The sequence below is a fragment of the Oenanthe melanoleuca genome, chromosome 7, assembly GCF_029582105.1.
Source record: "Oenanthe melanoleuca isolate GR-GAL-2019-014 chromosome 7, OMel1.0, whole genome shotgun sequence".
In the NCBI taxonomy this organism is placed as follows: Eukaryota; Metazoa; Chordata; class Aves; order Passeriformes; family Muscicapidae; genus Oenanthe; species Oenanthe melanoleuca.
The window spans coordinates 8,110,226-8,131,558 of record NC_079341.1 but is presented as its reverse complement, the minus strand read 5'-3'; the positions used below and the strand labels follow the sequence as shown (position 1 = coordinate 8,131,558).

At 38.8% G+C, this 21,333-nt stretch overlaps 1 protein-coding gene across 5 annotated transcripts in view; it reads right to left on the bottom strand.

Moving 5' to 3' along the window:
- Window positions 1-21,333, bottom strand: part of MYO1B (myosin IB) — a 100,869-nt gene that overhangs the window by 36,693 nt on the left and 42,843 nt on the right. For all 5 annotated transcript variants that reach the window (XM_056496330.1, XM_056496326.1, XM_056496327.1 and 2 more), the window contains exons 4-11: window positions 17,640-17,734; window positions 14,584-14,688; window positions 11,597-11,643; window positions 9,002-9,065; window positions 2,159-2,257; window positions 1,709-1,812; window positions 1,138-1,285; window positions 348-466 (exon numbers count right to left, since the gene is read on the bottom strand). In XM_056496330.1, the coding sequence (XP_056352305.1) occupies window positions 348-466; window positions 1,138-1,285; window positions 1,709-1,812; window positions 2,159-2,257; window positions 9,002-9,065; window positions 11,597-11,643; window positions 14,584-14,688; window positions 17,640-17,734 (781 nt within the window). The remainder of the gene's footprint in view (window positions 1-347; window positions 467-1,137; window positions 1,286-1,708; window positions 1,813-2,158; window positions 2,258-9,001; window positions 9,066-11,596; window positions 11,644-14,583; window positions 14,689-17,639; window positions 17,735-21,333) is intronic.

Genomic DNA, 21,333 nt, shown 5'->3' with positions numbered 1-21,333 from the left:
GGCAGCAAAGGTTTTCCAGCTCACATGGAATTACAGCAGTTGCCCTAAATGAGAACAGCCTGCCACAACACTTCCAACATGTGCTTTGTGCAGGACTGCTTGTCTTTCCATTCTCTGAAACACTGGCCTACCCCTCATCTTCTGGAGGTAATTCACACACAAAGCCAAAGCAACCAGTATCTCAACATTTAGAAACCACTGAAGGAAAAACACACTTATGCTTGTGATTTATTCAGTGCAGCCTTTCAGATGCACTTTTATTTAAATCATCATTTATGGTTTGATCATGCAGAATAAAATTGCCATTTTATATTATTATTGCCTTTTAAATCAGGACCATTTTTTACCTGAGCCACATTTAGTGTTGTTGAAACTTTCTCTTGCTTGGCCTCCACTGTCCTGAAGCTGAAAGCTCTCTCCAATACAGACTGGTCTATACCTGTCAACTGGCAGATTTCCTTGAGTTCTAGCAAGAAAAAGCAATGTGTGAATACAATGAATCCTTCCTTATTATTGCATTTTCTTCCCCAAAACTACCAGCTTTTAAGAAGTGTGGTATTTTCCCAAAATGCTGTTCTACAGAAGTGTTCCCCATTCACACTCTCTACCCACCACCCTGCCAAGCAAAGTTTTTAAAAACATGCACAGAGCAAGGAAACAGAGCTACTGGTTTTCAAAGCACTTCCTATCCACTTATTTTTGAGAAGAAGCCTTCCCTCCCCATTTACAGCAGACTACTTTTCATAATGAAAAACTTTCAGATGAAAATGAACTTTCAAAATACATCAGCTGCAAAAATATCACTACATGAATCTGACACTAAAGGCAGAGATACTGCAAAAGAACAAAAATCCTCCACTGCAGAAAAAACTAGCAGCTACATAAAGGCACAGAACCATTTAACATTTTAGAAAAAACTGCTAATAAAGTGGGGAAAAAGAAAATAATAATTTTTGGAATTTTAAACAGAATGATTGAAATTGCACAGAATGCAGCCCATAGTTGCCTGAGGGTGAGCTCTGGAAATGATCTAATTTAATTCAGATGTAAAGATATTGTATGTCTGCAGAAATGACAAAATTAATAATGACTTCAGACAAATTAGTGGCTTTCCTCCCACCACTAATCTCATCTTACCATTTTTATCTTTGATTTTACTTTCATCTAGGCCATTTGCACGAGATTCAGGCTTAAATTCGATATTTCCCAATTTCAGAACAGCTGCCACTACTTCAAAAACCGACTGTGTCTCATGATCCATAAACCCAACAATCTGCATTGCATTCTGGAAGGGGACAAATAAAACTATGAGACAAAAGCATCTACATTTAAACAGGTCCTACTTGAAAAATTCACCATTTATCTGCATTAATTACAAATGGTTTGTGAACACTTCTGCTACTAAAAGTACATGATATAGTTTCTATGCTAAGTTTTTTAACACACAGGAGGTGTGAAAATGGAGCTGGCATTCAGTCCAGACCACTTCTAGGACTCCTTTTCAATATTTGGGTTTCTGAAACACTGTACTTTTTTTAGCCACTTAATTTAGTTTGTAACCCAACCCAATTTTTCCCAGCCAAATGAACAGGTACTCCTGCTGTCCTAAGCCACTACAAATATAACTTCTCCCAGGATCTGACCAAGGCATCTAAGCTCTTTTCTTCCCCTTCTTTTGAGTGCACAACCAGCCCCTGGTCCTTCTTACCCTGACTGTTCTGAAGTTTGAAGCATCATCCACTCCATTCACTCTGGCAGAATCAAGGCCCAGGTAGTTGTATCTGCTGAAGTCCCTCTCCAGTTTGAGTTTGCCTAATAAATCAAATAAAAATGTGATTAGTAACAGCATTCTTGTTAGTAGCAATTTTATCCCAGAATCAGCATTGTCAGGAATAGGTTGTTGTTATTTACTGGATTTTCTCTTCTGAATAAGAACAGGTTTTCAAATTTGTTTGTAATACATTGTTAAGCCAATTCTGACTCAGGTATCTGGAAAATATGAAAGAATATGTGACTTCAGGTATTACCAATGATACTACCACCAATAATTTGGAAAATGAATCAATATCACATTTCCCACAAAAGATGATATGCATGGATTAGCACATTAAATATAAAGAAAATTCATATCTGAGCATGGCACAAGGGCAACACTTACAGAGAAACTCTTCTGATGCACCAGACAGGATCTGATAGAAAATGTGGAAGTTTCTTTCACCCCTTGGCTGCTTAACAACACGAGACTTCTCTAGCAGATCTAAACAAACAAACAAAAATCTCACAGGTCAGGGACAGACTGCTGCAGCAAAACCCTTAAAATGAATAGAACTCTCCATCATTTTCTACTTCACTGATTTATATCACCATCAGCAAACCAGAAGATGGTCAGTATGAACCTTATTAAATAATGTATCTCCAATATTTCTTTGAGCTAGAGGCAAGCCCAGTGCTCTGGTAAAGGCTGCAATCTATGAGCTGCAAAGAGAATTTAGGTCAGGGAGGCAATGTGCTCAAAAGATGTTAACTGACTTACAGTACCACCACAAAATTAAGATTTGGTGAGGATGACACTGTGGGTGAAAGTTTGAAGAGAGGCAAAATGTTACCAGGCTAAGTGCATGAAAGATGGGCAAATGGAAAGGAGAGAGCAAATAAAGAAAACATTTAAACTGAATAATCATGCAGCACTTTGTGATCCCCAGGTGTATCAGGCTATGAAATAATTCCCAGTGGGGCTGACAGAAGCTCCATCCTGATAAAGTGGAATGGAAAAGCAGCACTGCACTGATGGAGTGGTCTGACAGGAAGGCTGCTCTCAGTGACAGACACACTTCTAAGCCTTGCCCACCAGGGCAGGAATCCAGGCAGGCAGCATAAGACCTGTAACACCTTGCAGCCACTTCAGAACCAACACCATATTCACCACAGGAGTGACAATTCACAGGTTGCTCAGCCTGCACTGCCCTGGAAGGCTGTGGCTCACAGCATCCCAGGAGAAGCAGGAGGAATGCAACAAGAGAACATCTGGACAGGTATCACTGTCACCTGCTGGATTTGTACAAAACTTAGGCTTTTTTCTTCTTTTCTCACTAGCACAACTACATCTTTCCAGATAGCAAGCACACAATTCCCACATTTCTCTTAAACTGCATATATCCAGGGACATTCATCAGTAGGTGTATTCCCATTTCTATTCCTATTTCTGCTGGCTACAGGCAGTGCATGGTGCCTGTGCTGCCCACTCCAATCACCTCATTACCTTCCTTCTCACAGAACAGGAAATAAAGATCCTTCTGCAAGGTCTCAAGGAGCTTCAACCCAGAAAATTACACAAATCTCCAGAGTCCCTCTTCCACCCAAACTACAGCATGCCAGGTTCAAAAACTACTTTCTGCTCCAGTGACAACAATGACAAAACAAAACAAAATTCAGACAGCATTATTAACCTTCTGAATGGCTAATAGGAGGACAATTTTCAAGTATTTACTGGCTGAGGGAGGCAGATCCCCATCCAAGTGTTCAAGTGCTGATATTTGGGCAGGGAAAGGCAAGGTGAGCAGCTCAGAGCTGTGCTGGCTGTGAAGGTTCTCCAGGCAAGTGTTGGAACAGATCACAGCCAAATTTAATCTCAAGAAAATAAACAACTTCAGCTCCCACAGTGGCTACACACACTTCAGGAAATGGTTGTATTCTCAAAGGATATTGAAGCTATGTGGTTTGGCTTATTTGGGTTTAAAAATATTCTACCTATAAATTTACTCAAATGCTGTCATAAAAGTCCAGCTACACATCCTGGTAAAATATTGTATGTAGGCCTTCTAATTACATCAGATTTAAAAGGCAGGTTCCTGAATGTATGTAAAATTAGTTATGTTTAGGAGGATAACTGTTTTTTTCACCAGTTTATCTTATTCCTATATTTTTGGAAGCAACAAAGTTAACCAATTCATAATCAGTTTTCAAAAGTCCTAACATTCCATATTCTGACAGCCTTCACAACTAAGGAAAAAAGCACTGTCAAAAATTAAGTATTTTCCTTAACAAAGCAGCTGCTGCCAATTCTTTCCCAAATCTGCGTTCATTGGGGTTTTTTTCCCTTTTCTTTCTGCTCACATGCAGACTGAAATCACACTTGCAGGACAGATCCAGACCATCTGCCCACTCCTCCAGAAAACTTCTTCCCTCTGTTTGCCCTAATTAGCATTTTAATAAATCAACCACATATATTTTTCTTGATGCAACCTCTGCCCTGCAGTAACTTTTGTGCTAACTCCCACCCCTTACCAGGGGATCAAACACCCCAAGAGGAAGGACAAAGCTGCAGCTCAGACTGCAGCACGTGGCCCCTCGGTGGCCCTGCTGACAGAGGAGTGTGTGGACAGATGGTGTTCATCTCTGTGAACATCCACAGAACCCAAAAAAAACCCCAAACTCTCTCTACATCACATTTTGTTACAGGGTCTGTGTATAGGGACTACACAGAATGATCAGGAGAGCACACACTGAACTACAGATGGGTTTATGGGTTAGGTATTATTTCTGCATTAGCTAACTTTTATACTTTTTATCTATCTATTTAACTTGTTGCAAAGCAACAGGAAAAATTAAACTGCCTTGGAAAAATTTCTGTCTAAATACCCAGCAATTCAGATGACTCAAAATCCAGCTACAGGCCACAGGTTCTGAAGATTTTTTTTTTTTTGTTATTCCTAGATATCACTGTTTAAATGCAAGACATCTATGTAAGCACCCTGCCAAACAATTTGACTTAACATAAAAGAAAGAAAAAAATAATTCTAAATATCTCTGCAAACTCTAATGCACAACTTTACACAATTTTTTTTGGTTACTTGACCCATGAACTTGAGTGATGCAGAATAATTTAGAATATTTGTAATCACATAACACTCAGGCTCTAGATTTCTCAGTAAGTGGGTAATTCCTCCTGACTTTTTAAATGAACAAACAAGTTGTAAAAAAGAATAAGCTGCAAAGTTACCACTTTGCTAGCTTAAAAAAAAAAAAAAAAAAAAAAAGAAAGTTGTTGCCTTAGATAGAAATCATAGATTTATTTCATGCTGCTTTTGGAAAAGATGGCAAAACAGAGCCCTGTCTTAATCTCTTGTTATTTGAACTCTAAAGACATTTTGCTGGTTAAAAATGGGTTTTCCAGATCAGGTGTTGCATCTCCTTTGCTTCACAACCTGCACCAATGTTGTGTCCTAGTTAATCATTAAATCACTGAAGGGCTTAGGCAGATTTAGGACAGATCACCTAATGCTAAAAGACAGGCATTTTTCAGCAGGAAATCCCAGGTTAAAAATGAAAATTTAAGACTAACAAAAATTCTGGGAAAGATATTGTGGGATCCATGCTTTTCAAAAGGTATAAACTATTGTGAAAGTGAAACATTTTGAGCTGAACTGTGCAAAACCACTTCAGCCATCAAATTTAGTGTACACAAAACCAGCCACAAAACCAATGAGCCAAGGTGTGCACACAAACACTGCCTTAAGTGCAAAACAGATGCAGCATCTGTGGACAAGGAGTTTTATTTTAGAAAAAAGATATTGCAATTAGCACCTATTACTTCAAAACCAAACATACCTATTTTTATATAAGATACACATTAGTCTGTAATTACAGGTAGGAAAGAAATTACCATTCTCCTCTCTCTCATCCTCACTAACAAAGTAGTTGCAATGAATGGGAAACTAAGAATTGATCTTTTCTGTAATTTATTTCCACAGTATTACACCCAGCTGAAAGCAACACTCCAGCATTGCCTTTACTCATAAGTGCTCTGGAAAAAAAGCCCTCTGAGTGCATAGGTGCTGGCAAGACTGTCCAGTGCAAACACCCTGCAGGAGGGCACAAAGAGCAGGCACACCTCAGGCTCCATCCAAAGACTGAAAATGTAAATGCCATTTACCTGTTTGCAGGTGCCCTTTAAAGCAGCAGCACACCTTTAGGCAGGGACTGATGTTTGCTACTAAACAGTGATTTTACAGATGCCTACAGCCCCAGGTGGAACACAGCAAGGGATTTTTGTTTAGCAATGCTCATAGGAGCAGTTTGAATTCCCTGACCCCATGCACATGGAGCAGGTCACCTGTGAATGGATGGGCTGGCTGGCAGCTGGCACCAGCACTGAGCACCTTACCTGGGCTCCAGCACCTCCCACCCATTGGGAAAACGAGCTGGGATCTTCACAGAAAGCCAACAAAAAGGCAGGACTAACAGCTCAGGCTTACAGCACATCTCAGCCTTCTTCACCCTCCTACTCACCCCCACACCTGCTGCTGGTGGGTCAAACAAATACAACACTTGCTGCCTTGAATTCCAAAGGGCAAAAAATTTCTGACTGAAGAAAAATACTTAAAGTTTGCATAAACCACAATAATTTCAAATTCTCCATTCCCAGTTTCCTTTCATGACTGTTGATGATGATGTAACAGTATATCAATTCCCTTGGAAACCAGCACAGTTGGAAGATATGAAATGAGACTGCACAGATTTTACACTGTTCAAACACAACATTATCTTCACTTTAGGTACATACCAGTTCTGAATTTATAGATGCCAAAAACCCCTTTCATTTCATTATTCCCATCCTGATTTTACTCAAAAGATTAACCCTTCTGTTTATGGCACATTGAATGTTTCAGATCTGCCAGCTGGACATCCCTACTGTCTGCACACTTGAAAACCCCTGCTGGGGTTTTCACACCAGCCTGGAAAAATTAGTAGCTTATCTTGGTAACCATTCTTGCCACCAAAATGACCTAGATGTTTGCCATGTCTGCTCCAAGCCACTCACAGTGTGAAATACACCTTGGTGAAATAAACTGTGGCATAAAAAGCCCACTACCTTAACTGATGTTTGGAAATCAAGCTGGTCAGAAACAACCATTAAAGTTTAACTAAAGCATTATGATGTCATCTCCACATCACATTAATACCAAACCACCAGATGGTCAGAAATCAAAGAATATTTATGAATATTTTCATAATCATACTTTCCCTTTTAAGGATAGGAAACTTCAGTGCTACTTGACTTCATGTTTGATGAATTATGAAGACAAATCCTGATTTTGACTGAAACCAGAGTAAATTCTGAGTGGTGTAAAAAAATTTGGTCCCCAGTATCTTCAGAATCTCACAGAAAAAGAAATGTTTGTGTTGCAGTGCAATGCTGCAGATGTGTGGAAAATATCTAAGGCAGCACAACCAACTCACTTTGAAAATGCAGAGAATTTAAAATCTCTTTTAAGGAGAGATGGATGGACTACCTAATTTTGCAAACATTTAATCAAAGATGAGCTACATTAACATGCTGCTACAGGAACTCAGTATTTGCCCTGCCAAGGATGAGGCATTTCATAGCTCAACAAGTAACATCTTTTCCACAACAGGGCTTACACATCAGGTCTTTATTCTTAAATGGAAATTAATCTCCTTGCTATTAGATATTTATTATATGTGACAAGACAGAAAGATTGCCTAAAATAGGCATATTTTACATAGATCCAAAAATATGTCTGCCCTTTGATACATATGTCATCACATCACTACAATTACATGTAATGTTATAATTACACCATGCAGAGATTTATGGGGCAGATAAACTACAGAGGAACTATTTGGATTGCCTTTTGATATGACACAATATTTTAATTACATGACTCAGTGCAGTACTTTCAAAGACAGACGGTTAAATGTCCACTCTCACAAAGCAGGGTTCATTTTTATGTATATATTTTGAAAGTGAAACAAAAAGGAACAAATAACAGCCTTTTAGGACCTTTATGTTCACATTTAATTATTATGAATATATTATGCTTGGCCTCTAATTTTGTTGACTGCCAAATGTGAAAGCTAATAGAGAGCCATAAACACACATATGGTGGTTGAGTTTCAAGATCTACTCTGTCACAAAAATCAGGCTCTTCAGGCACAGTTCAAAAAAATGACCTGGTCCAGAAAAAATGCCTGCCCTCTGAAAAAAGCCAAAACATACATTTATGTGCAAAATTCCTCACAGTGTTTTTAAAATGTTTGTGTTATATATGGACAGTACAGTTCACCTTTGGTGAGTCTCATTATTTCACAACCAGTAAATTGCCAATGGTGTCAGAAGTCCCATCTTTAGAAGCAGCAATGAATTTGGCTGAGTGGAAAGAGAGGTCATGGCTAGGTCAGTGACACCTAGTACAGTCACTCACTGCCCTCTCCCTCCCCTCTTAAAAAATAAGAAAACCAAACAAATATGGCTTTATATAGCACTGAGGAGGAATTTATTTTAAAAGCTGCACTTAAACCCTCAAAAGAAAAGCAAGGCAAAGCATTCTGGGCTGCCATTCAGTTCCCAGCCTTCTTCTTCCCAACAGAGAGCTGGTCAGAATTTCTGAGCTGCTACAGGTGTCATAAAAAGAGCTCAAGGCCACCTTTGCCTCCCTAAACTCAACAGCTGCTCATCCCCTCTCACTGTAAACTCTTTCCTGCACTTGGAGGTGTATAAATTTGTGCAGGTGGCCTTGGTTCCAAGTGAACACACTCATCTCATGGTGATGCCCAGCACACCCTGTATCACCCCTGCAAATTACAGGACAGCATCTGCCATAAATACATGACCCACCAAACCTAGTAACACAACTGATTCCAAGGATTCAGGAATAAAAAGACCCTCAGATATCATATGCATCTGCCACCAGCTTCAGAGACAATATGCAGATTCACAAGCATCACTCAGTACCTGTGGAACAGCACAGTAAATTCAATATTCATGCCTACTTTTTCAAGTCTGTTTTCACTTTCCCCAAGGTACATCATTCAGCACCACAACAGCAATAAAATTAAAAAGCAGAATTTATCACATGATGGAGAGAGATTCTATTAGGCTGACACAGCTGATCTTCTCAATAATTTAACCATCCTCCTTTCTGTACATATTAATCACATATTAATCTGTGAATATGCTGATACCAAAAGTAATACTCACAGTTGCTTATAACTCCCCCAAGTGGGTCGCCCTTGAAATCAAACTCAATATCCATGTATTTTCCCTGTGAAAGCAACAGATTTTAAGACTATAATTTCCATTTAATAAAAAGTGCTCAAGACATTAAGTTAGTTGGTTGGAAGGTTAGAAGAGTGACCTGTCAGATTTTTGAAAAACAGAGAATCACTGAAATCTTGTAAGGCATTATCACAGATAATTTTTATGAGAACAGCTTTAGTGGGGTCTGTAAAGCACGGCAGGAACTCGCCGAGTCTCTGCGGCTCTCCGAAGAAAACGCACATTGCACAAACATCCGTGGGAGTGCCAAGAACACCAAACTGCCACTGAGGCACCTCCATGGCCATTCCCTGAGGGATGCAGGGAGGAGTGATGGTGCAGCAGCCTCCTCTCCTCGCTGGAGCTCTGGGGGCTGCACCAAGGCAGCCGGAGCAGCGCTGGCAATAGTGGGACATCTGTCCCCAGGCGTGTGCCTGCCTCGTAAAAGTGATGGATTTGCCCACTGAACTCCTTCCCTCAGAACTCAGGAGGCCACAGGCAACAATTAACAGGCTGTGGCCACACAGCAATTTCAATCCCAGCGCGTTTCCTCGACTTCTGCTGGGCTTTCCCACGTGGCAGAGGATCACCCGTGGTCTTTGGAGCATTTTATTTTATCTGACAAGTGCTCAGTGTCCAACAGCCACCTTGAACAGTGACAGAGCAAACAGACTGTGCAGAAAAGGCAAAAGGAGTGCTGCTCATGTTGGCAAGGGAGTTGAGAAAGATAAAAGCTGCTGGTAGTAATTCAGCCAAATTCCAAACCCTGGGACAGAGGATGCTGTGCACAGTGAGGGCTGAGGCACTGCAGCAGGTCAGGGCTCTGAGCAGCCTGGCCCAGTGGAACATGTCCCTGCCCACGGCAGGGGCTTGGAATGAGATGGTCTTCAATGTCCCTTCCAACCCAAACCTAAGATTCTTTGACAAAAGCAGCACAAAGGCATGCCTTTTTACTTCCTTATTCATGTTTATACATCCTTATTCACTGCCTTTAGGAAGAGATTGGGTTTTGTTTCTTTTTCCATTTTACTTTTTATTATAGAACATAAAAAACCAAGCACTTTACACTGGCTCAAAGGCACTTTCTAATTTACTGTGTATTTTGTCAAGATTGGTTTGACTCAAACTCTATTTTCATTCCCATACTGTCTTGTTCAAGGCTAATTCACAGCTGATTCGAATTTCAGAGATAAAAAAATTAAATCAGATAATTAAATTTTCATTTCCCAAGGACTGGGACAACTGGGTGTTTCCAAAAGTATTTTTAGCTCAGTGTTTATAAGCAAAAGACTTGAAAGCCAAAATAGTTGTTAGTTCCACTTTGTCCTGGAAAGACTTCTGGGCTCATAATTTCTGTAGTATCATGTCTGATAATTGCAGTCTTCCTAGCCTTTCTATTAAAAAAAAAAGTTAAAAATCTCTACAGGTGCCCCAAATTTTGGGCCTGCCCTTGTGATGAAGACCCTTTGCTCTGTTCACAATCAGAGGCAATGAGCTGCAGAAGGAGCATTCACAGATGTGGAACATCATCAGCTCTTGAGAATTATTAGAAGGGAAGGAAATCTCCCAAGTGGGAAAAAAAAAAAAAAACAAAAAACCAGCTCTCCAGTCTCACAATGTCCAGCACTTTTAACCATTTGCTTTAACTCACAACACACCATTCTCCCAGTGCACAGATTTTCCTTCTCTTGTCAGCTTCACACATCTCACAATATTACTCCTCTGAACACAACTGAGCAGATGTCAGAGTTGTATTCAGCTTTCTGATTTTCTCAGGAGAAACTGTAAGTACTCACACATCTGAATCTCTCAACACTAACAACAACTTTTCTGGTTTTTTCAACTGTCAATTCAGATAATTTCTCATTCAGTTTCATGTCCAAAAAAAGGTTTAATTCAACCAGTTGGTTATAAAAAATTTAAGCAAAAAAATAACATTATATTAAAACTAAAATTGTAAGCACATTTTGAAACATTATAGAAAGTAAATGGAAACCTAAAATAGTAATTTTAACAAAAAAAAAAAAAATTAATGGGAAACAAGATCACATTGACTGGAGAAGCCAGATTGGAATGGAAAGATCTACTTGCTAAGCAGACCAGTTGCTGGACACATGGTCTCTGACACTAAAGCCACCAGTGCCAGAAAATTAAAGAATCCAGCTGCACTGTAATCATGTTTTCATCCGGTCACAGGCTGCCACATCCTAATTTTGCTTTTTCTTCTTTAGCCTCTACTTTGATATTCAATTGAACTCTATGCTCATATCAGAAACCAACAAGATTTCTGGCCAGGAGGTGAAACATCTTTTAAGAGGCATCACTAACAGTGCCCTACTAGCACACTGTGCACAAAATGAAATCCTGATTGTTGCTGAAGTTCCCTTCTTCAAACACCACAGCCCTCTGACAGCTACAAGAAAGCTCCCCAAATTATTCCTTCCCAAATTATGGATGCCTTGATGGCTGATAGATGGTAAAACAGAAATAGCCAACAGCACAGCAGGCTCCTTGAAAAGGAGTGAAGAAAATACTTACAAATCTAGAGGAGTTGTCATTCCGCACAGTTTTGGCATTTCCAAAAGCTGGAGAAAGAGAAAAAGAAATGCAACAAGCAAATCTATCAGTAAATAAAATATTTAAATGCTAAAATACCTAGGTCTGCTTATACATTTAAAGGAATTACAGATTTCTGAGAAACAATGCCCTCTTCATTGTATGGGCATCAGTCCCTGGGGACAGAGTGTGACAGACATGATCACAAATTACAAAAACCTGCAGAAGTCCAAAGAAGTTTTGTCTGAACACTTTCCTTGTTTAAAAAAGCTCAAGAAAAATATACAAGAGGAAATGGTTCCAAAACAAAACTGTACCTATATTAAGCATATATCTTTGGGGTTTGGATCAACAAATTCGTAATTTTATTATCCAAGTAACTTTAAATACAGGAAATACTTCTTCATTTCAGAGAAAGAAATGAATCCCAGTTCCCAGAATATGTCAAAAGCTGGAGGCCAGAAGTGAGCAAATTACAGAATGACACTTATTATTTGCATAGGACAATTTAATCAGTGCTTTGAAATGGATTTATTTACACCATTTCAACTGATTAATCCTACCTCAGGCTGAATACTAATCAGCTGAAATCAGTCAGATTTACAATGAAAGTTTGTCTTCAGCTTGACCTAAACTAGCTCTCTGAATAGTTTGGTTTGAATTTCTTTAGCTGAAGTTTTATGACAATGAAAATTCCCTGGGAAAGGACTTCCCAGGGCTACATTCAGATGGACAGTCACCATCTTAGAGCATGGACAGGACAAGAACTCAGACTGGGGGACAATGTGAGCTCTAAAACTCATTGTCCAAGCACAGGGAGCCAAACAGGAGTGTCCCCTCCATCATTAGGTACAGTCTCCAACAAGAGACTTTATTTATACCACTATTTATTTACATAGCATATATATATTTGAATATCAAGTCAAGTCAATGTTTTTGGACAGAAATAAATACATGCCTTTAGGCTTTCACAAACTTGCATGAGTAGACCTATTCTTGACCAAAGAACTAGAGCCAAAAGGAAAAGTTTGTTGATCCTAAAGGCCAGGATAAGTGAAAGAATTGTTTTTAAAATCTTTATGCCCTGCAATAAATCATCTTTTCAACAACCAAATCTCTGAGCTGCATTTTCTTAAACACAGTGCTGCACAGTAAAGTCATTTATAACTGCATGGAGCCAAGCACAAATGTTCCATTATAAAGCATGAGGCATATTCCTTGGTTTTCCCTAAAGTTCATTGTTTCTAAAAGTTAATTTACAGTAGCAACTGTAGTTTAATAAAAATAATCCCATAAGATAAATTATGCATATGTAACATTTATGTCATTTTCTTGTACTGCAGTTTGACTGAAACAGAACTACATACCCAAAGAAAAATAAATCTAACCACAAATGCTTAATTTCTGTCTAAAACCTATATAAGCAGCCAGGCTTGCTCAGTTTTTATTCCTTATGGAATAAGACAGTGTCTGACCTTCCAAAAAAACTAAACAGGCATTACCAGCACACCAAGTAGAACAAATAGTACCTTAAAATGATAAGGCACTCCTCAGTAAGCCTGGCTGATTCTTCTTGCATTAAAACAAAGCTTCACAAAGCAACAAGAAATCAAACCCAATCTGGGGAACAATCTAGCTTTGGCAAGAAAAGCCTCCATAGCCACCATGCCATTTCTGTCTATATCTGAAATCTGCTTCCAGAACAGTGATACAACAACAGAGCTCTTCTCTGTGAACCCAGAACAATGCAGGGCTGCAATCCCCCCATTCAGCTTTAAGGGGAACACAGCTGATGGCCAAAGGAAGGCTGATCCAGCACTTCTATTATTCTTAAATGTCAACATTTCACCCTTTCTTTGCAAGACTTTGCTTACAATTTCTGTTTTGTGTACAAAGATCACATTTTAACCATCCAGCTCCCTGCTGCTCTCTGCCCAATTTCTTGCATTCCCTTTCATTTTTTTTTTTTTTCACTTTTCCCTCTGTTCTCACTTGCAGAGTCCCCTATAGACTCCAATTCATCACACATAAGCAAGGCAATAAACATAATGTTGACACTCAACAGTCTTTACAAACACCACATATGATCTGGCCATAATGCAAAATTGTCTTTTGACAAATGACTGTGCCTCAGCACCACAACAGCTTTGAAAATTCTGGGGAACACTGAGCCAGGAATCGACACAATAGATCTAAATAAGTCAATGTTAACCAAGGAACTTCTGAAGGCAATTATTAGACAATGGGACAGAGCTGCAAGCTTTGAGGATCATATATCCTATCTCCAGAAATAAAAAAAAATAAAAATAAAATAAAATTAAAAAAAAAAAAAAAAAAAAAAAAAAAAAAAAAATCCTGTTTCTGGCAGCCAACATCTTTAAATTAAAATTACTAATAAAAAAAAAGTCTTTTATGGGAGAGCAGGAATGGCAGTTGTCAGGAAAAACAGGCCAACAGTCACCAGACCCAAGAAACAATAAGTCTCAGGGAACAAGAGACATGCATATGGATTGGCTTAGTTTTTTCTAAGATCTATTTCTTCACCCTTTTTAATTTTTTCCTAAACGAGAAATAATGCCTTGCAGAGCTTGTTTGTTTACTAGAGACTATAATAATATGATTTGGAAGGAAATGAATCAGAGGGATTGAAGTCAAGTGTTTTGATACAGACAAGCATCACCAGGGCAGGGTTAAGGAAGGGTAAGCCCTCTGAGAGCAGCAGGAGGAGGCTGGGAAGTGTGACCTAACTTCCTGAGCTCTCCCTTCATCAGGGAAACCATCTTCTTCTCAAGAAAACCTACACACAGCTGAAGAAAACCCTGCAGATGTATCCACATAAAGCATCTCCTATGGTTTTGGACACCAAATAACAATGAAACATCACCAGACATATTTTTCCAAACCAGCCCAGCTGGCACACCAGCACACACACAGATAACATGCTCACACACATTCTGTGAGGTTCTTACCTTCAAGGACTGGGTTTGACTGCAAAAGCTGTTCTTTTACTTGATTAACCTCTGCTCCTTTTCCACACACAGCAGCCACATATGACATGACAAGTTTGCTTGCCTCTGTGGGGGAGAGCCAAACAAAACAGTGATAAGCATTGGCAACAAGGCTGTAATATGATTTTACAGACTAAATCTCCATCCCATTTTCTCAGTGCCAGACAGGAACTGTGAGCACATTCATTTCAGTTTTCTCCTGCATTGCTGTACCATCTGGAAATGCAGAAGGAGCACACCCTGCTCTGAGACCCATGCCAATACACCAGCAATTCTCTTTATTCAAACACCTAGGGCTCTACCCAAGCTAAAGAAAAGCCACCACTGGATACAGCACATTACCTGCTCCTTTTTCACTTAGCCTCAGGAAGAGGCATTCTTCAAGGGAAGAACATTATCCCCTGCTGACACATTGGAAATGTTTTAATCCAGCCTGAAAACAAACAGGCTCAGGCAGTTTCAAGACACAAAATTCAATCAGTTTATATCAGCAGATTCACAACAAGTGCAAACATACAACACTTACACACATGTAATTACAACTCTGATCTACAAGCAACTGAGTGACTGCAACATCACATAACGTGCTGCAGTTTGAAAGTAAAACCAGCAGAGAAAGTGAAGCATTCATTTAAACAATAAAACTAATTTCAAAGGGCTTTTAAGAAAGTCTGGAACAATTTTTGGACTCTCAAAGCTGGGCTCACATGGGTGTCAATCATCCATGATAGAAACAAAGATTAGATAATCCATTCAACCCTTATGGTTTTGGTGGTCAGGAAAAAGCAGCTGGAAAATGATTTTTGTTTATAAAGAGAGTCTGTGATGGTAACTGTAATGCAAGATAGTGAAATTGGAGGCAGTATCAACTGATATACAATATAATTACTAACAGCTGGAATTCCTATCAATTCAAGACTGTGGTCATTTAAAAAAAAAAAAAAAAATCATTACATTACATTTGTAACAGATCTCCAGAGATCTGTTACAAATTTAAAGGTCTCTTTTCAGGAAAGAATTAAGAGATGAGAAGTTATCCCTTGGATGTTGAGTTTTCCTATTTAACCAGATTTGTTTGTTAGCATTATATTACTATCCCTTCTTGTAGAGGCAACTGAGGAAACCTGGCACACAGAAGCAAGCAGGGAGCAAAAACTACAGGTGTGTTGAGAAGGCTCCCATCTCCTTTATTTGTGCCTCAAACCCAGCTCTCATTTTTGACTCTGTTCCCTTCAGAGCTTGGAATTGCCAAACTATTTAATTTGAAGTATTTCCTAAAGCAGTCAACATCTTTAAGCACAGGCACTCAATCACTGAGAGAAATATGCACCAAAACAGCAAAAAAAACATTATAATAGTTTACACACAAGGACTTCAGTGCAGGCTTTGAACATCAGCAGAAGAAAATAAAGGCTCTTTCTCTTATCAGGGACTCTGGCCCAAGAAAGATATCAGGAAGGGAGTTATCACCCTAACATTTCAAAACATTTAAATACACCACTCATTCTGGTGATGCACCATGTTGTCTTGCCCAATGTTACTATCAGTTAACATTAAAAACATGCAGAGGAACAAGGACAAAATTGGAAGCAAATAAAAAACCCAACTGATGACAGTACAGTTTCAGTTCTTCCACAGCAAAAATGTCAAATATTCTGGCTACCAAAAATTTAAAACAGTTACATAGTGTATCTGTACTAAGAAGTTTGTTTCCTTAACCCCAGGAACTTCCTACCCTTTCCACCCCCTATTCTGTACTTACCTTACAAAAAAGGAATAATTCAGATTATTTTCCATATGGCTATAAAAATGACAGAATGGTCAAAATCTCTACACAAACCTAAATCTACTATTTACATATAGAGAAGTTCAACAACTCAACCTCTGATTCACCTTTCAAATGAATAAACCAATAAAATGTGCACCTCAGTTGTATGAGGTGCTTGATAATTCACAGTTCATGAGGAAATCAAGACATTAAGCACCACCAGTACAGGACTCTTTGCTAAAGTCTGAACTTTTAGACAGAACCTCAAATACTCATAGTAATAAGAGTTTGGGGTTTTTTTAACATGTTTTCCTGTCATCAAACTGGAAATAAAGATTATATTACAAGACCTCTCAATTGGATGCCATTAATCAAAGAGCACCAGAGATGATGCCTACACTTCATATATACACAAAAAGTCTTGGAAAGCAACTTCTTGTAACCTACTTTGAGTCTTGCTCAGAATAAGCACACAAAGCCCCACATATTCTTGGATGCAAAGGAAAAATCTCTCAAATTCCTTGGAAACAGATGTATGCCTTCCTACCCGCTGTCTCTTTTCCAAGTCACCTCTGCTTTAAATTGCTATCTTTGAAAATAACTGACTTCTCTCTTTTTTTAAGGTCTACCTAAAATGTACTGCAGTTATGCAATCCTCACTTGGTTTTTAAGACTTCCAGTTTTAAAACTAGCAGTCATTTTCAAGGAAATGTCAGCTTTGCCTAAGAAACTCAGTGTTCTGGCACACAAACCAATCTTAGCATTGCAGCTGAGCACAGTGTGCAAAAGGCTGATAAAATTTCCAAAGTAATCAGCTACAGTTATTTTTTTTCCTTGGATAAACAGCATAATCCAGGTTTTAAAGGCATTTATTTATTGAGAGACAAGTGGAAGTATCAAGTGTAGAAACCCAGAGCATTCAGTTTTCCATGTCTTCAAGTTCCCCACCAGGATAGCCTAAATGCTTTCTGGCCCTTGCAATACTCTGTGACAAGCCAGCATTACTTTGGTACAACTCTGGATACTGATGAGGACACTTTACTAACATGACATGGGACTTGAACATGGTGACATTTGAAAAAACTGTATTTTATGTGAGTCCACAGCTGCAGCAACAAGTGTGGCAGCCCTCACTTTCTGCAATGGCCATCCAAAATGACATTTCTCAACTCTCACCAGCTCCAGCTTCCCTTTGCAGGACTCTGAACAGCCATGAATGCTTTCCAGTCAGATCCCAGCTGCTCCTTACCTGTTTTCCCAGCTCCACTCTCTCCTGTAATAAGGATGCATTGGTCTTTGTCCTGGTCCCTTAAAGACCTGTAAGCTTCATCAGACAGAGCAAAGCTGCAAAGAAAGAAAGAGACAATTGAGAATGAGGAAGAAAAAAAAAACAAAAACAAAAACAACTACTAAATACTGACAATAATTACAATCTGTCCTTTGCACACCCAGGAAGGAAAAATAAAAAAAAACCACAAAAAACCAAAACTCTCCAAGTGCTAATGTTCCATAAGTGGTGAAGCATTCACTTTTCAGAATATAAAGAACCACAGAAGCAAAAATGGGAACTTTTTCTCAGAGGCTTACTTCGACCTCTTCCAGGAACAAGCAAAGATAATCTTGAAGTTTTCCTAAAGACAGCAAAGTCAAAACAAAATAACAGAATTTTAGGGAAATGTAGCTATCTTTCTTCATTGAACAAAATGCAATATTCTCCACTGAAAAAATACCAATGCAACATCAGGGCATGGTTTGACTGCAGATGTCTCTAAGATAAAGGAAAAAGGGAAATCCTAGGCAATAATTGCACCATAAGGCACAGTCCCTACTCAGTAAGAAGATATCTCACAACCTTATAAAACACTGAACATTTTAATCCTTTGGGTGTAGCTGGACTTGTGCATGAATATGCAGAATTATTTCCCACTGTCTTCTTTACCCAGTAAGTGTCATGTCATATAATAAGAACCAACAGATTTCCTGTACCAAAAATGTCTTTTCCTGGAGCTCAGAATATCATGACCCTGAAACTCCTGGGCTGCAATTTGAATCCAGATGTGTTCTGCTGCCATGCAGCAACATATACTTTGGAGAAATGCGGATGTTTTACTTATATTTAGTTTTCTTTAGTAGTAATTTTGAGACAGAATAAAGATTTTCTTTCAACTGCATTTTTTCAATTAGTGGAATGAAGTACTCTGGAAACTAAGCATTTTCCCCTTTGAAAAACTTAAACAAGTAGTATCTGAAAAAGGACATAAAAGCAAAATCCAAATAAAAAGCACACGTGCATAATCTAATTAAAGAAAAAATATGATATCCAAACATGGCATATTTTTACATGAAATAAACAGCTGTTCAACAGACCAAGAGCCTTGTTAGATTATTGAATCTAGTAAAATATTTAGTGTTTATATATATCCAAAAGTGGATATTGTTTATTATTTACAGCAAAAAAACCATGCATGAGAAACAGAAATGTACTCGCAGGTCTACATAAGATGCAGAATCATTGCAGGTTCAATGTACTTTTTAGAAACTTGATTCTTTATTCTACAACAGTTCAGGAGCTTCAGCTGATAATAGCAAACAGATGATTAGTTGTTTTGGACAACATAGCTATATGGTGCTTTTTTTCACAGGCAACCACAGCTCCTTGATAGAAGGGCAAGCTTTTGTCATGACACCAGTTATGGGAAGCAGAGGCAGGATGCAAGCAGAGCCTTTTCTAGAGGCTCCTACTGCTGCAGTTTGACAGCTTCAAATATTAAACCTAAAAACACTAAAATTAGTCTACACTTATTGTTGCCACTGTCCCTTAGCTTCAGGCTTTTCTCCCCAAAAAGTTTTGAAGAGCATGATGTTGTCTCCAATTTATCACCAGCTGCATGTACAGCATCATTCCTTCCACCTCCTCATCTCTCACCTGTATTAGGCTCATCTCACATTTGCTTATTTGGGTTTTGGTTTTGCCTGTTTGGCTTTATGGCCACATCATGTTGCCAGCCCAGCCACCCTGCAAGAGAGCCAGGTAACCAAGGGAGGGGCATTCTGAAAGGTTTGGGAAATGGGGAGATGAAACAGCTCCTTTGCTCCTGAGCAATAACACCCTTCCCTCCATCTCCAGGGCTCACACCAGGTTTGCAAGCCAAGGATGCTCACACCAGGTTTGCAAGCCAAGGATGCTCACACCATATTTCCCCCTCTTTGTGTCCCTCCCATCTTCTCTCCTGCAGCACATCTGCCTGCCCAGCTCCCTCCACCACTCTCACTGCTTTTCTCCAGCCTGTCTTGTCCAAGGCACTAAATTACAATTCTCCTCTCTGCACAGATGGCTGGACCGTCCACTTAACACCCATGATCAAAGGTCATTAACTCCTTTTGGTACATCCCACTGAACCCAGAGCAAGGCTGCTCTCCCAAACCTTAATACTGCTGTGCTGATTGAAGCATTTGAACTCAGTAGTTCAGCTGGAGGTGAAAATGTGTTTATGAGAGAGTAGCAGGCTGTAATGTTTTTAGCATTACAACAAAGTCACATTGTGATGTGGCCAACATGCTGGAGAACTAGCAAAAAAAATATAAAATATTTTGCTGCTGCTGAGAGACCATGACACAATTTCTGGCACCCATTTTACTGTTTGGAATCCAAACTACAGTAGCAATAACACTTTACCAGACTCTGTTACAGACATATTTAGGAAATTAATAATATTTTTGAATGCTGCTGCAGATATACTTGCAATTTGAAAAGCACAACAGCACTCAGAAAAGCTTATTCCAGCATAGTTTACCTTCCTTTTTTGCAAGGAAAAAATTAAAAGCAACAGGATGAAGATGAAAGAAATAAACTGCACTGAGCATTCATGGGCCATGTGAGACAAACTTCAACAATAATGCTGTGATTTCCACAGGTTTGACTGAGGGAAACTGTCTTTCAGCAAGAAGACAAGACTCTGAGACACTTTTCAAATTTACAGACTGGATGGCTCATTCTGTGCCTCTTGTCCTTCAAGCAGTCTTGGCCATCAACTAGTTTTCACTTCTGAAACAATTTTCTTGGCAGTAGTTTCACACTGGAAAATGAAATCAGCATCAAGCACAGAGGAAATATTCTCTGTTGATACACTGAGTTACGAGTTAATCAGCTTAGTACCCATTCATCTTTTCTAATACACTGAATTTAAGTTTCTCAACAGCCCCTGTCAAAATGCATTTTTACTGCTTGATGTATTTATTAGCTCTGCCTGCCTAGTTAAAGACACCAAACCATGCTTTTTCTCCTTCCTCCACAGAAAAACTGAGAGCCTAATATTGCAATGAGGTTTCTGAAGTTGGAGGAGAGAGGGGGATGCCATCCAGTTCTGGTTTAATCCAATCTAGTCAGAGATTTCCTGCCATTTTCTGCAATCTACACAACCCACAAAGCCTAATACTCCACCAGGGTATCAAATAGTATCTACTACAGACAAAAGAAAAAATAAACCAACTCATTTCAAAATAAGTATCTCCATAAGTACTTATCAAAAGTGAGCCAGCAGAAATGTTGTAAAATCTACCACTGATGTTTCAGCCACTGTTCCAGCAATCTAATTAGAGGAGGAATAACCAAAAGTCTATTTAAACAACTAAGGCTCATCTTTCTGGCACTGCAAAAAACAATACACATTTATGTCAAATCTTTTTAAACAAAGATCTTTATCTCAAATAAAAAGATAGATCTATTCAGATGTCATGTTGACTTTCATGGCACAACATTACACCTCACAGTCCTTCCTATCTATTATCAAAGTCTATCTTTACAGTAACAGAAAACCAAACAAAAACAAACTTTGAGTCTTTTAGTTCAAACACTATCTGATAAAAAAAAAATAGAATTTCATGCTATTCCCTATTTGTTAAAAAAATAATTTCATGTAAGGTCATTTAAGTTTAAAACATAT